The sequence below is a fragment of the Carassius auratus genome, chromosome 30 (genome assembly GCF_003368295.1).
Source record: "Carassius auratus strain Wakin chromosome 30, ASM336829v1, whole genome shotgun sequence".
Taxonomy (NCBI): domain Eukaryota; kingdom Metazoa; phylum Chordata; class Actinopteri; order Cypriniformes; family Cyprinidae; genus Carassius; species Carassius auratus.
This window is the reverse complement of record NC_039272.1, coordinates 26,163,788-26,179,325: the sequence shown is the minus strand read 5'-3', so window position 1 is coordinate 26,179,325 and position 15,538 is coordinate 26,163,788. Positions and strand designations below refer to the sequence as shown.

Below are 15,538 nucleotides of genomic sequence, written 5' to 3'. Positions count from 1 at the left end.
TTTGTTTATTGTATTCAACAGCAATTAAATGTTTTGCAAAAAGAGACACTGAATAAATATGCTTAATATCTAAATGTTTGACTTCTTTTTTTAACCACATTGGAATCGAAATTAGGAATCGATAAGAATCGGAATCAACAAGCAGAATCTAATCTTAATTGGAATTTATAAAATGTAAACAATACCCAACCCTATTTATTACTGTAACTATTAAAATTACTAGTAACAAGTTACTGCCCAACACTGCACACAAGATTAGGTGTTGAAAACTGTTGTTTTAATAACATTAAGTATTTTGTCTTAAAATATATTAATTCATATACAATAATTAAATGTACCTTGATAGTGAATCACTCCAGCTATTTTGCAGAAAATTATATATTTTTGTGACTACAGTCATGCTGGGCTGGGCTTGTGCGCTGTTTTTAGTGTTCTGGGCTCATGTTTATGGTTGTGTACAGGAAGCCGTGAGAAACCCCGTAGCAGGAACTAGCTAAGCAGCCTTAGCATCCAAGATGGCAGGAGCAGACAGCGACGACTCTCTTTACCCTATCGCCGTGCTAATTGATGAATTAAGAAATGAAGATGTTCAGGTAAACAAAATACGTATTTTAACACCAACTAACTTACTAAGTTTGAGAAAGAGACTAACTCGTAGGCTTGATTTTAACACGAATAGCTAACAGAAACCGGTAACATGGGCCTGTCCTAGTTTAGCAAACCGGCTAGCAACTAAAAGATAAGTCAGTAATTGAGACCCTACAAGATTACATATCAAATTAAAAAAGACAGATAAAGCCACCAGCATGCGATTTAGCGCAACCAAATGTATTGTTTGACTTATGTCATATGACTTAATTTCCCGTGTGAAAACAGTGTGACGCAGAGCAGTTTGTGATTGCTAACACTGCTAACGTTAGCTGTTCTGTGATTTAACTGTTATGTCATTGACTCGCTTACTTAAGTTAATCACTAGTTCATTGTAAAGCTCAAAATAAGCATGCATGTGGAGTAGTTTGTTAACACCGTATTGACAGTTTGTCATTTCATCGAAAAGCCACTCAAGCGACCGCTAGCGATACGATTTTTCAGTGAGGTTTCTTTTTTTTCCAGATAACTTAATTTATATTAACAGCGTTTGATATCTATTTCATATTATGTTTACATTTTTAAAATACATCAGAACTGACTATTAACAACTGTCCCCAAAAGGTGAGCTCATTTTGCTCTCTTTATAAAGATGCAGGACTGTGATAATTCTAGGAATCAAGGAAGGAAATAAATGGTGTAATCTATTTGGTCTCAATGGATTGGGAAAGATATCATTATTTTTATAGTTTGTCTTCTATCAAGCCATCATTTAAACGGTATAGGTTGTAAACCTAAACCAATAGTCTGTTTTGTCCCTCAGCTATATATATCAAGACTCTGTTCTAATAGATTTCTTGCCTTTTTCTACTGTAGTTACGATTGAACAGCATTAAGAAACTGTCCACCATCGCCTTGGCTCTAGGTGTCGAAAGAACACGCACTGAACTTCTGCCTTTCCTCACAGGTAAGTGTTTTTTCCCTGTCTGAAATGACAACAACAGATATATTTTAGGTGTAGTTGATTCTTCTCATGCTTAACTTTCAATTCCTCATTTTGTGATTGATCAGATACCATCTATGATGAGGATGAAGTTCTGCTTGCTCTTGCTGAACAACTGGGGAACTTCACCATGCTGGTTGGAGGCCCTGAATATGTGCATTGTCTCCTTGTAAGCTTTTTGACTTGATTTCATACTGAAATTGATTAAATGAAATAATTCCTGCTTTGAATTTGTTTGCTTTTCATTTGCTGAGGAGTTTTTTTGTTTTTTTTTTAGCCCCCTTTGGAGAGTTTGGCTACAGTTGAAGAGACAGTGGTGCGAGACAAGGCAGTGGAGTCCCTGCGAAAGATCTCCCATGAGCACTCTCCAGTGGACCTGGAAGTACACTTTGAGCCTCTGGTGAAGCGTTTGGCCAGTGGAGACTGGTTCACGTCACGTACCTCTGCCTGTGGACTCTTCAGTGTCTGTTACCCACGAGTGTCCAGTACAGTCAAAGCTGAGATCCGCCAGTAAGTTTCATATATTTGTGAGGAGTGTTTTATGTTCTACTGCACTATCGTTTTGGAAATGTTGATACATTTAATGCAGGATTGATTCACACTAACAGCACACTGAAGAAGCACTTAAAAAAAATAATAAGACAAAAGCGATTCCCATTGCTGTCTCATTACTGTTAATTCTGCCAAGTACATAAAGATATTACAGTAAAAAGATAGATGTAATACAATTTAAAGCAGTTCAAGAATCTGAAGTATTGATATTAGATTTTTTCCCCTTTTACATTATTGTGATGATGCTAATACAGGCATAATATAAAATTTTATTTTCATTTTCTGGTAAAACATGATCTTGACATATTTTTAATCGATTACACAATATTCACACCAGTTTAAATGTATATTAAATCTTTTCTCACTTCACATCACTTCTTTCTGTGTCTTTTGCATGTTCTTTGTATTGACAATATCAGCAGCTGTGAAACAGGGTTCCAGCTGCCTTCTATCTTATTGAGATTTGAACCTTGAAGATACAGAACCTGTAGCACATTCTGACATCAGATTTTTTGTCCTTGGTGTGAATGTCTCCAAAGGAATGTATTGCTTAAATTTATTGTTTATTATGGTAATTATTCACTCTGTGTGAATAGCCATTTAGACTAAAGGTAATTATAGTTATGTAGTGCTATTGTTACAATAACCAAAGTGGAAAGGAAAGTCTCTACCTCATCGTCGTCTTTTTCTGTGTAATTGGAAACATATTAACACATGTATCATCTCTCCTCAGGCACTTCCGTACCCTGTGTTCTGATGATACTCCCATGGTGCGCCGTGCAGCCGCCTCCAAGCTGGGCGAATTTGCCAAAGTGTTAGAGCTGGAGTATGTCAAGAGTGACATCATTTCTCTCTTCACTGCATTGGCATCTGATGAACAGGTCTGGTTTCAGTAATACTCACTGAAATATACACAGTCTAATTCCGTCATTACTCAAACCACAGCTAAAGTCTCTGAGGACGTGTTGCATGACAAGACCATTGGAGACTTGAAAGTTTTTCATTGCGTTTATGTAACTTGTGCTGGAGCAGAATTGTATGGCAAATATCAAAGTGCTTTCTTCTGACATCTGAATGCAAACATTTACATCACTGCAGGACTCTGTTCGTCTCCTGGCTGTGGAGGCTGGTGTCAGCATTGCCACTCTGTTGCCACAAGAGGATCTGGAAGCACTAGTAATGCCCACTCTGCGCCAGGCAGCAGAGGACAAATCCTGGAGGGTTCGCTACATGGTTGCCGACAAATTCTCTGATGTAAGCCAAAAGCAAATCAAGCGTTAAGTTAGTTATATGTAATTGAATTTTATTGAAAAATCCTAGTGTTTATCACAAAATTCCATTTCCGTGCAGCGAGGTTTCTTTTCACCCATAATTCTCCTCATGGGTATAACTACATTACTGTTCAGGTTAGGCGCTGTAGGATTTTGAAAAGTATCTTATGCTTACCTAGAGTGCATTTATTTAAAGGTGCCTTAGAATGTAAAAATCCCTTTTATAAGGTGTTTGAACACAGCTGTTTGGCTGCAGTTTGTGAAAGCAAGCAGCCTACATTGTTAAAAATCCACTTACTCATTGTTTTATAATCATTCAGTCTCTCCACACAAGCAGTTCCACATTATGATCACATAGTCGATGAAAGTTCCACCAATTTATGACGCGCTCTGCTCTGTTAGCATATACACAGCCTTGAGTGAGAAGCAGCGGCCCACCATTACTGTTTTCTTGCTGTGGCTGCTGGAGGTACAATGTCAGTGCCAAAGAGCCATTAAAAGTGTTGTGTTTTGGGATGCACCAACGAATATAGTCTCCATAGACCGCTGAGGACACTGTGGTTACATTTGTGTTTCCCACAGCCTTGCACTCTGTTTGTGGCTGCACTCCCCCACCCCCATATATGCAAATACATTTTTTGCTGGCAGGAGGTGCTTTAAGAGTGGGAGAGAGAGAGGTTTCTCCGGTAAAGTCTGCAAAGTAGCACTTTTTATGCATTACATGAAAGATGCAATGAAAATGAAAGATTGTGCTCTCATTCAGTTCATCTCACGGAGGCATTTTTTGTGCAGCTGATGTGTGATCTTTGCATAGTACTCGTGGCCAGTAATGCTATATTGAAGTTGTATTGTATGGTTGGAGCAAAAATGTAAGTGTCTAAAGCAGGAGTGTCAAACTCAGTTCCTGGAGGGCTGCAGCTCTGCAGACTTTAGGTCCAACCCGGCTACAAGACACATACCATGTAGTTTTCAAATAAGCCTAAATGATTAGATTAGCTGGATCAGATGTGTTTAATTAGGGTTATATCGAAACTGTGCATAGCTGTGGCCCTCCAGGAATTTGACACCCTTGGTCTAAAGCATGTGGACCGTGCCATTGAATGATAAATGTGTTTTAACAATGTTGTTGAACAGAATGTACAAAGAAAGCTGTTAAAATAATCACAGCATTAACAATAACCTTGAAATAAAAGCGTGAGGTTTATCTGATAATCATATGCATGAAAGTAGTGTTTGTTGGTATAGCAAACAGACATAAGGCGCATTTTCTTTCAGAATCATCATTCGCAGATGGAGAGGAAGAGTGAAAAACTATAGCATTTTATTTTTTGAAAATGAGATAAATATGTTTTGGCCCGTAACCCGTAAAAGCTTTGTTCGTATTCAGAACACAATTTAAGCTATTTCGGATGAAAACCTGAAGGCAATAAATACATAAAGTGTACAAATGATGCAGTGCTAAATTATATTTTCTACCTTATTCTGTGCAGAAAATTGAAATGATTGTTTGTAGTATATAAAACAATCATAAAATTGCCATTGGGGAAAAAAAATTATAGATGGCAAATTTTGTATTTGATTTCTTATAGCAAATTCAAAGTAAGAAAAAAATACATACATAAAATAATTGTATTTGACTTTTGTCACTTCTGAAATGATTGCTATGCCCAGTCTTAGCATACATTTCTGTATATGTCACAGCATCATTAAACTAGCAGCTAACAATGGACAAAAGGTTTTTATTTTAGTTTATTTTATTTTTCTCTCTCTAACCTATGGTTCTCTAACCATAAAGGCTGCTGTGTAATTTGCCCCTTGGTTAAGCATTTAAAGAATTTAAGTGAAGCATTTAAATAATCCTGTGAATTCACTTAAAAGAATGCAGAATCAAATCGTTAATCGGATTAAATTGTGAATCGAATAGGATAGAACCTATTTAACTGAACCGAAAATCTGAATTCTCACACCTGTGAGCCCTGCTGCTCTCTATAATCCTACACTAATGCACACTGCTCATTGTTGTGCAACTTGACCTAAATGCAGTTTCTTTCCATAATAATATGATAAAATTTGTTTCATCTGGTCATGGTTTTGTATTCTCTTGAGCCACTTGTAATGTCAGATATTTTACAGGAAAAAGAAATGTTGAATACAGTGATATAAATACCTAGAAATATCCTGGGTTCGAGCAGTGGCAGTTTGATCTGATTTAGCAATGAGAATGAAGTAGCACAGCTCTCGTGCAGTGCTAGAGTAGCCTTGATTGTATCCTAGCATGCTTCGGAAGTGGCTTTGTCCTTGCGTCTGCAGGAAGAGCTGAAGTGGTACAGTGAAATGGAAATATGAAGTGACATGCTTGTCTCTGTGAATTTACAGCTACAGAAAGCTGTGGGTCCAGAAATCACAAAGAATGACCTAGTGCCAGCCTTCCAGAACCTTCTGAAAGACTGTGAGGCTGAGGTTCGTGCTGCTGCTGCAAACAAAGTCAAAGGTGAGAAAAAGCACCAACGCAGCCCTGGAATATATGAGCAGGATGTTGATTATCAATCTGTTAATTTGCAAAATAGGTTTAAATAATCATAGTTAATATATGTTCAGTAAAATGTGTTGCACATGTCTGTAAGTTGCATAGTTCAAAATTCTTGAGAAATAAAAAAACGTGTAATGTACAATATTGGTCGATAAGTTAAGCATGTATTTAAGCTCCTGCAATTCCACAATAAATCACTGAAATTGAATTCAGAATTGGAATGAAAAATCTAAGTGTAAAACATAAATTAAAGTGGCATTTATTTATTAAAAATATTGATTCATATACAAATGTAGTATTTGCTTAAATTAACTTTTTTTCTTTTTTTTTTGTTTAGTCCGTTTCTTGTTTAAGGAATCAAATAATATTTAATAGTTTTGTCATATAAACATCTTTGGATTTTGTGTTTTGTTTGTAGCTAGCATTTCAAACTGTGATTGAAAGACTGTGTTTCTCTGATAATCATGAAATTACATTGGTATTTTTCTTATGAAATGTTCTTATTGTGATTACCCGAACTGATTATTATCCTCAGAATTCTGTGAAAATTTGCCAGAGGACAGTAGAGAGACAATCATCATGACACACATTCTCCCCTGTGTTAAGGTAAAAAACTTCTTCATTCAGCGTCTCTGCAATCGGTCACATTTCAGACTGATCACTTGTTCCTCATTGTTCCAGTACTCATCACATTTAATTGGTGCGCAGTTCCAAGCCAGGATCAGTTACTGGCAGATACCTCTTGAGTCAGCATCTGTTCTCGAAGTGTCTAAGACTTAAACAAGATCAGATTAACAGTGTGTCATTGTGTCTGTGCTCTGACCTACTGGCTGTAGCACACTTCTGCTCTCGACATGTTTCAAAGCAACATAAACAGTGAATCTCTTGGTTCCGCATTCATGTAGACTTGAATATTCTTTTTGCTTTACGTAAGATCTTCCTGCTGCAATATGAATGTTTCCTGATCCCAGGCATGTGTTTTCATTTCATAATAGTGGCTGAACATTTTTAAATTGTTCATGTACCTTACCATTCAAAAGTTTTTGGTCTGTTTTCACTCTTTAATTTTTTTTTTTTTTTTTAAGAGTCCCTTATACGCTACCTAGACTGAATTTATTTAACCAAAAATACAGTAAAACTGTAATATTATAAAATATTTTACAATTTAGAATAGCTTGTATTAATTAATGTATTGGATGTGCATTGCTATATTAAAACATTTACGAGTAATTATGTTGAAAACAGTACTTAATTCCACTTAATGTTGGATTTGCATAATGTTATTGGAAACCATTTTCTTTGAATGTAAAGTTCAAAAGAATTTTTTTTTGGCAACAGTCAATATTTTTATTGTGACTTCAGATTAATAGATTTTGTTACTTTGGATCAGTTTAATACATCGATACAAAAACAAATATTTTTGATACTAAACGTTTTAACACCATGTACTGTAACTTTTAGAAAATCAGTGCACATTTTTGCACAATCCAGGGAATTTAGTACTGTACAAAAGTTCTTCATTGATTTTATAAAAGCCAAAAAGCAAGATTCTTATTGTCGGACCCCCCCAAAAAAAGCTTGACGTTGTTACACTTGAATTAAAAACAAACTTAAAACAGTAAATCAGTACCAAAATACAGTCCTACACAGATAGTCAAAAAATATCTACTCCTTAAGTTTTAATTGACTAATGTATCCCTACTGCTTTTACAGTCACAAAGTCTATATAATAATATCCTCCAGGAGGATCAGTAGCAAAATACTTAGGCTGCAGTATTTACTGAGACCATGTAGACTTCAGGTATTACACCTCATTATTTAAAAGTTGTATTAAAGCATTGATGGTCATTGATGGCATGTTGTTTGCTCTTTCGATAGGAACTTGTCTCAGACACTAATCAGCATGTGAAGTCTGCGCTGGCGTCAGTCATTATGGGCCTCTCCACCATCTTAGGCAAAGACAACACCATTGAGCACCTGCTTCCCCTTTTCTTGGCCCAGCTCAAAGATGAGGTAAGCCTGCTGTGTGTGTGTGTGTTAGAGAGACAGAACAGGTCCGGCTGAGGTAATTTGCGTCATGTTCCAGTCACAGATGATACTTCTGTGCAACTGCTCACTTTGATCCTGTCAAGGTGAGGCATTGCTAATGCTAGCCTTTTAGTGGAAAGCAGAAAGCATCGAAGTGAAAGATGAATGGATGAGTGTGACACACTCACGTATCATCTCTTTATTTGCTGGGACTTTTTGTTGCTTGCTGCTGTCTGTACTGTGATTAATTTTTCTTTAAACTGCCTGGGAGAAGTCTTTGAACATCTGTCAGTCACACAGACTGCACGAAATAAATAGAACAGAGCCAGCTCCTGGACTAAAGCATGCATTGATCAATGTTTTAAGATTGGAAGCTCTTTTGCTGTTTTGTTTCAGTTTTTTATTGGGAAAATGGAATCAGTGTTAGTATTTTTAGTAATATTTGGCATACCATTTATATATTTAATTGGGCCGGGCAATGTAACCTAAAACCAAAACCTTGATTAATTTAAGACTTTAGGCAAGTCAACTTTATTTATATAGCACATTTCGTACACAATGGTAATTCAAAGTGCTTTACATAAAAGAAAGTAAAAATCCTGAAGAATAAAAATAAAAATAAAACAAGCAATTTAAAAATTTGAAAAAGATTTTAAAAATACTTATTAAAAATGAATTTAAAACATTTAAAAATCTAAAATGATTTGACATAAAATACAGTGAAAACGTAAAGTACAGTGCGATCGGTTCGGACATCGCAGTGCTCATTCAATAAATGCACAGCTAAACAGATGAGTTTTGAGTCTAGATTTAAATGTGATTAGTGTTTTAGCACATCTGATCTCTTCTGGAAGCTGATTCCAGCTGCGGGCGGCATAGTAACTAAAGGAGGACTCCCCTTGTTTTGTGTGAACCCTTGGTATTTCTAACTGACTCGATCCTAGTGATCTGAGTGCTCTGTTAGGTTTATACTCAGTGAACATATCTGCAATTTATTTCGGTCCTAGGTCATTGAGTGATTTATAAACGAGTAAACTTACTTTAAAATCAAGCCAGTGTAAGGACCTGAGGACTGGTGTGATATGCTCAGATTTTCTGGTTCTAGTCAGAATCCTGGCAGCAGTGGATTTAATTGTTATTTTTTAAACGCAGCGCAGAATGCCTACTCTGCAATGCTGACATCAAATTCAAAAGTAGCCATGCCAAACTGCTACTTTAAATAAAAGTTTGCACCGCTTTCCCCGCTTCCAGTCTTTTGATTGATCCACTGTTTTGAACTGTCATTGAGTTGGGCTGCGTGTAATAGTTTAATCATTTTAATGTACAACTCATGTGCGAGACGTGCAACGGTCACGTCCGTATAGCTCAGACTGTTGTGGTATGTTTTTAAGGGGAAAGTATTAGTAGGATAAAAAAAAATCTAAATAACTGACATGGGAAAATTGTACCGGTTAGAGGTTCTGAATTTTGGTTTTGATTCCTTTTCGCTTAATCGTCCAGCCCTACTTAGGCTTATCATTTATATGTATCGGTTTTATTTGTAATTTTACTTAGTTATGTGCTTTTATAATTTACATTGGATTATTTATCATATATTGGTTTAATCTTTAGAAATTTTATTTAGTTTTCTTGCAGTATTTATATTGTAACTAATGATTTTAATTGTATTTGATTTTAATTTGGATTGGTTATTTGTTAGCATGTTGTCCGGAATGTTACCGTTTTCGTCATGTCCTTCCTGTAGTGTCCAGAGGTCCGTCTCAACATCATCTCCAACTTGGACTGCGTGAACGAGGTGATCGGAATCCGCCAGCTCTCCCAGTCTCTGCTTCCAGCTATTGTTGAGCTGGCTGAGGATGCCAAATGGCGAGTACGACTGGCAATCATTGAGTACATGCCCCTTCTGGCTGGACAGCTGGTGAGTCCTGACCGTCAATGTCCTAGATTGCTTTATCCTGAAATAGAGATCGGAATGTTCTTATACTTCAGTCTCTCTTTACACTTAAAGCATTTAACCAATCATCTTGTTAGCTTATTGCCGTCAAGTCGCCTTGGGACTCTAAGCTAATCTAACCTAACTGATATGAGGTATCCTTTCTTTCTCTTTCTCGTGCTTGCAGGGTGTAGAGTTCTTCGATGAAAAACTCAATTCTCTATGTATGGCGTGGCTTGTTGATCATGGTAGGTTGCTTATCAGGAATGTTCATAACTATAATTCCACGTGTCCCATACACAAGAAAAACAATCTAGTTGCAATTCCATTTGCTTGTATCATATAAAGTGTCAGTCGACTAACAGTTTTCTCTCTGTGATCTTCAGTGTATGCCATCAGAGAGGCAGCCACCTGTAACCTGATGAAGCTAGTGGAGAAGTTTGGAGCAGAGTGGGCACAGAACACCATTGTGCCTAAAGTGCTGGGCATGGCCAATGATCCCAACTACCTGCACAGGATGACTACCCTCTTTTGCATTAATGTGAGTCAGAGCTAATCAGCTTTAACAAACAGTTGCTGAGTCACAGAGGAATGTATGGCGTTGGTGCTGATACGGCGTTTGATGTGTACAAATATTGACTTTAAAATATAGTAAAGTCTCGTATTCTCTTTGTGGAATGATGCATCATCCATTTAATATTTCAAATTATCTATAGAAATTATGGGTAAATTAATCTTTAACCCCTGCAGGGGTAATGATGTGTGTAACTGTCTGTTTTAGGCTCTGTCTGAGGTGTGTGGACAGGAGATTACCACCAAACACATGCTCCCTGTAGTTTTCAAGATGTCCAATGATCAGGTAGCCAATGTACGCTTCAATGTGGCCAAGTCCCTTCAGAAGATTGGACCTGTGCTGGACAGCAAGTATGTGTTCATCCACATTTAACCAGTACCGTATTTTTCAGACTATAAGTCGCACCTGAGTATAAGTCGCATCAGTTCAAAAATACGCCATGATGAGGAAAAAAACATATAAGTCGCACTGGACTATAAGTTGCATTTATTTAGAACCAAGAGAAAACATTACCATCTCCAGCCCCGAGAGGGCGCTCTATGTGTTCAGTGTAGGTTACAGAGCACTGAGCAGCACAGAGCGCCCTCTCGTGGCTGGAGACGGTAATGTTTTCTCTTGGTTAATTTCTCTTGGTTCATTTCAAATTAATTTTGATAAATAAGTCGCACCTGACTATAAGTCGCAGGACCGGCCAAACTATGAAAAATGTGCGACTTATAGTCCGGAAAATACGGTAGTTGATTTATGTCAAAAATTGTCACATTTATCTTAATGCGACTCACTTCTACATAATGGCTCTTGATTTTTGTTGTTGTTGTAATTTTTATTACAGCTGTCTGCAAACAGAGGTGAAGCCAGTGCTGGAGAAACTGGCATCAGATCAAGACATGGATGTGAAATATTTTGCCCAGGAAGCCATCAGTGGTGAGTTCTGCAACGGCTGCTCTTGAGTGTTGTGCAACTATTGACGCAAACCAGAAAGCTCCTATCATTCTTAAATACAACCTGTATCAGTGAAACTCATGACTACCCATTATGTAACACTTAAGTTAAAAACAAATGACTTAAAATGTTTTATTTAATGATATTAGAAAGAAAAACATACAGTTCTGACTTTTCTTTTTTTCTCTCCCCAAAGTTCTTTCCCTGGCCTAATGTACCTACTTGATGACCGAAAGACCCATCTCTCAAGTTGACCTGCGTTGTATTTATTGACATCCAGGATCGTCCACTGGGCTGTTTATGGATAAAACAATGTGCTCTGTTCCCTTTCAGTGAGAAATGTTTTCGGGATACTCGGCTTCTCCCAGTGTTTTGTTCAGTTGTTCACCAAACACACCATCTTGCTCTTGATTCTCTTCCGCTGAGCCCCTCTTGCTCTGTGCATCTTCACTTGCTAACCCTCAGGCTAGGGTCACACACTAGTTTTATTATCAGTGTAACAATGTATTGATAGGTTTAGAAAAATAGATGTTTTGAGGCATCAGATTTAACTTCAGTCATCTGATCTGATGGACTGAATCTCTTTTGCTCTTACTGCTGATTTTAAGAGTTGACCCATGCATGCGCACAGCATGACAACGGGACGAATCACTACTGCACCTTTAATTTGATTACCCGTGCCCTTTTTTACACTGATCGTTGTTGAACCAAGACCCCATAAAGCCCTAGCCACGTGGCTGTTCTTTTTAATGGAGGGCTCTGAAACTATTCCCCTGTTCAAAAAAAGTGCTTATCTTCTTAAAGGGACCATGACAAATTTCCATCTGCTTCCTGCAACCGTTATAACAGGGGATGGGCATTCCTAAATGGAATTCTGTGCCATTGATAGTGTTGCACATTTTCTCTTTTTGTTTTGTTTTTAAAAAGACATTGTGTCCTTTATATGACTGCATCTGCATGCCTCTTGCACACAGGTTCTGTAGACCGTCAGTGTATTGAGAAGCTCATTAATCACAAGGCATCCTAGACTCCCTCCCGTAACACATTGCTTCTGCCTGTGATGTTGGCTGTTCGATTCTTCTTCAGCTTCAGAGTGCAGTCAAGTATAGTAGTATCTTCTGTGTTATGAGTGTCATTAGAATGTGCTTTGGGTTTTATATGAATATGGTCACATTGCCCTTGATGGAAGGGAGCTCAATAAAGAACATTATATAACCCCATTTCACTGTGTGTCGACCTTCTGTAATCCATCAGATCATGTACAGTAAAACGCAATATAGCATGAGGATGTCTAAGCTGGGAAAGGATCGCAGCAGAGCTGTTTATTGAAGGAGGCATATGAGAAATCTAATTTTGAAATGAGTTTTTGGAGTAGGTTTTCATTGCACGCTGAACTTTCAGAACTCCAAACTTCTCTCCTGTCCAGAAAAAACATTAAGGTATTGGCAGGAGGCATCAAATAAGGCATCCATTTTTTTTTTTTTACATTTGTTTTTTTTTACATTACATTTGAAAGTAAAACTGAAGGCATAGCATTTCCATTCCATATAAACGCTGTTAGAAAAGATAACTGCAAGAATAAATTGTCATGGTTTTCACCAAAATAAGCAGTGCTGGATCAAATAAATGAAGCTTTTTAATGAGCATTAGAAACTTCTGTAAAAAAAAAAAAAAAAACTAAATCATATTGGCCCCAAACCTTTAAGTAGTATATGCAACTGTTCTGTTATTTATTCTGTTAATTATATTTTAATGGCCATGTGAAAGTGAATCTGTAATGTTAAGGGAAATTTTCACCCACATTTAAAAATAATCTGGATCTGAATCAAATTGTATTCCTAATTTTAAATAACACTTGGGTGGCGTTTAAATCTAAAACCCAGAAGGCTTAAATGTCACCCACCCCCCTTTGTGATTGTACTGTCACCTTATTTTATTTACAAAGCCTTAAAAAAAAGAGCTAAATAATGCAAAAAGAAGTCTGTCAGTCTAAGCAGGTTTGCAGATCCTTCTGAAAGATCCCAATTTTAAGAAAATGCTTGGTTCATTTTTAACATGTCACCTCACATAATTGGTAGACTCAGTTTGGTAAATAAACTAAAACCTGTCAGTCTCAAGTGATGAAATAATTTTATTTTAATTCTCATTTAGAAAAATTAGAGTCTAAATTGTGGAGGTGCTGCTGTCGTGCCTGCTGATGAACAGTTTACAGCTGGAACATCACGACTCACCTTTTGAGTGTTAGTGCCGTTCTGCCCAGATTATTCATCAAGGGAAATGTATTTATAACAACACTCCTGTTCATTCAGCAGCTATTTATAAAGTCCCATTTTACACACTGTAGCTGTTCCAGGGTTTACATGATTGTTGCCACATTTCTACTCTTTGTATTTGGATCTACACCAGTTACAAATTGCCTGCACCATATGGCTAATTTACAGCTTTTTCCTTCAAGATACAGTAAGCTCTGTTTAAAGGGATAGTTCACCCAAAATTGAATCTTCTGTCCTCATTTCCTCACCCTCGTGTTGTTCCAAACCTGTGTGAGTTTTTATTTTATTTTTTTCTCACTGATTCAAAAATATCAAAATCGTCACTTCCGGATAAACTGGCTTTAAATATCACTGAGAAAAGTAGAAACCATAAGTTTTGTATGAAATGAATAGCTTGCACGAGCACACAAAACAATAAATGCTGTCATTGCTGTTGGAAGTGGATGCCTGCTTTGGGAATGCTGTCATTTAAGACGTTTCTGGGAGAAATACTTTGACGACAAGAAATCAGTCCGCTGGGTAGTCAGGCTATGCCATCCCATAGCGCAAAGTCACATGACTTTTTTATTTTATTTGCAAAGTGCCTTTCCATCTCACGTTATTCGCTTTAACCCTTTCACATAAGTTCAAAACCACCTCAAGCCATTGTAAAAACTATTCCATCACTTATTTCTGATGCGATACTTCTGTGCTGACAGCATCTGGGACATTTGATTAAATTTGTTTTTAATTAATTGAAAAAAATAATGAATCATTTCAAACAAATTAAATGACTCACTCAAGACCACTTATTGTTTGTTTTAAATTTAAAATTCTTTAATCTTATAGCATTATTTTTGCTGTATATATCTATTTATACCACCTTCTTCACTGCAAAGATGTAATTTATTAGTTATTTCATCAGTTTGTTTGCAAGCAGAGGAGTGCAGATGCATATCATGAACGTGAGTCAAAGTCTGATGCCGAAAAGAAGAAATTGTTGAATAAAGTCGTTATTTTTGTTTTAACAATTTCCTTACTACCTTTCTAGGCCTTGAACGTGGTAGTTGCATTGTTGTCTATGCAGGGTAAGAAAGCTCTCAGATTTATGTCACAAAATTCTTTTAACCAATGAAAGGCCATCATCTGTTTTAGTATATAGTCAGAACTGACATAATGTGATTCGATATTTACAACCAAAATATCACTCAAACATTTTCACTCAAGGAACGCAACTTTTATTCCCCCTTGTGCAAAGAACTCAGCATTTTCAACTGAATAAGTTCATATTGTGATCACATATTGGGAAACATTTTATCACTGAAAAACGACTATAACAAAACAGTTCACTTTTCAATGTCGGTATTAATATCAACAATAGTCAAGAAGGATCTGACTACAAATTCTAAATAGTCACAATAAGATCTTTCCTTCAAAGGCATAAAATGACAACACTCACTATCAACACCCATTTTAAGCGTCAGAACTATTACTCTAGATATTGCTATACTTTGAATGGCATGTACAGTAGGACCATGACCGCTATCTCATGTAGCTTGTATGGTTCCAGAAAAATCCACACAGTGGACTTCAAAATAGAACCTAAATGGAGACTTTGGTTCATCTGTCTGACAAAAGAGGGTGCTTCATACTGAATTTCCAAACAGGAAGCTGTAAATGAAGAATTAAATCTAAAAACAGACATTCTTCAAAAAGGAATAAGAAGAATTGAAAGGCACAACACTTAAGTTTCTAAACCTGCTGGACTTCGGTTTGAGTAATAGTGCACACTGTGTGAGATCATTGTAAAAATTAAAATTTTGTCATTAATCACCCCATATCGTTCCAAACCTGTAAAAGCTTTG

At 36.8% G+C, this 15,538-nt stretch overlaps 1 protein-coding gene across 1 annotated transcript; it reads left to right on the top strand.

The window, feature by feature from the left end:
• Positions 1–461: 461 nt before the first annotated feature.
• On the top strand, positions 462–12,641 carry ppp2r1ba (protein phosphatase 2, regulatory subunit A, beta a). Its single transcript, XM_026212433.1, has 15 exons — positions 462–593; positions 1,465–1,555; positions 1,660–1,760; positions 1,869–2,101; positions 2,877–3,024; positions 3,242–3,397; positions 5,791–5,905; positions 6,480–6,550; positions 7,823–7,957; positions 9,717–9,890; positions 10,093–10,153; positions 10,292–10,446; positions 10,687–10,829; positions 11,312–11,403; positions 11,618–12,641. Exons 1-15 carry the CDS (start codon positions 516–518, stop codon positions 11,632–11,634), a joined length of 1,770 nt encoding a protein of 589 aa, XP_026068218.1. The 5' UTR covers positions 462–515; the 3' UTR covers positions 11,635–12,641.
• Positions 12,642–15,538: the final 2,897 nt, after the last annotated feature.

Excerpts from the sequence above, each read along its gene's own strand:
- ppp2r1ba (XM_026212433.1), top strand. The coding sequence starts at position 516 with ATGGCAGGAGCAGACAGCGACGACTCTCTTTACCCTATCGCCGTGCTA. Across the intron at positions 594-1,464 it reads TAAGAAATGAAGATGTTCAG|TTACGATTGAACAGCATTAA; the intron begins GTAAACAAAATA and ends TTTCTACTGTAG. Across the intron at positions 10,830-11,311 it reads GGACCTGTGCTGGACAGCAA|CTGTCTGCAAACAGAGGTGA; the intron begins GTATGTGTTCAT and ends TTTTTATTACAG.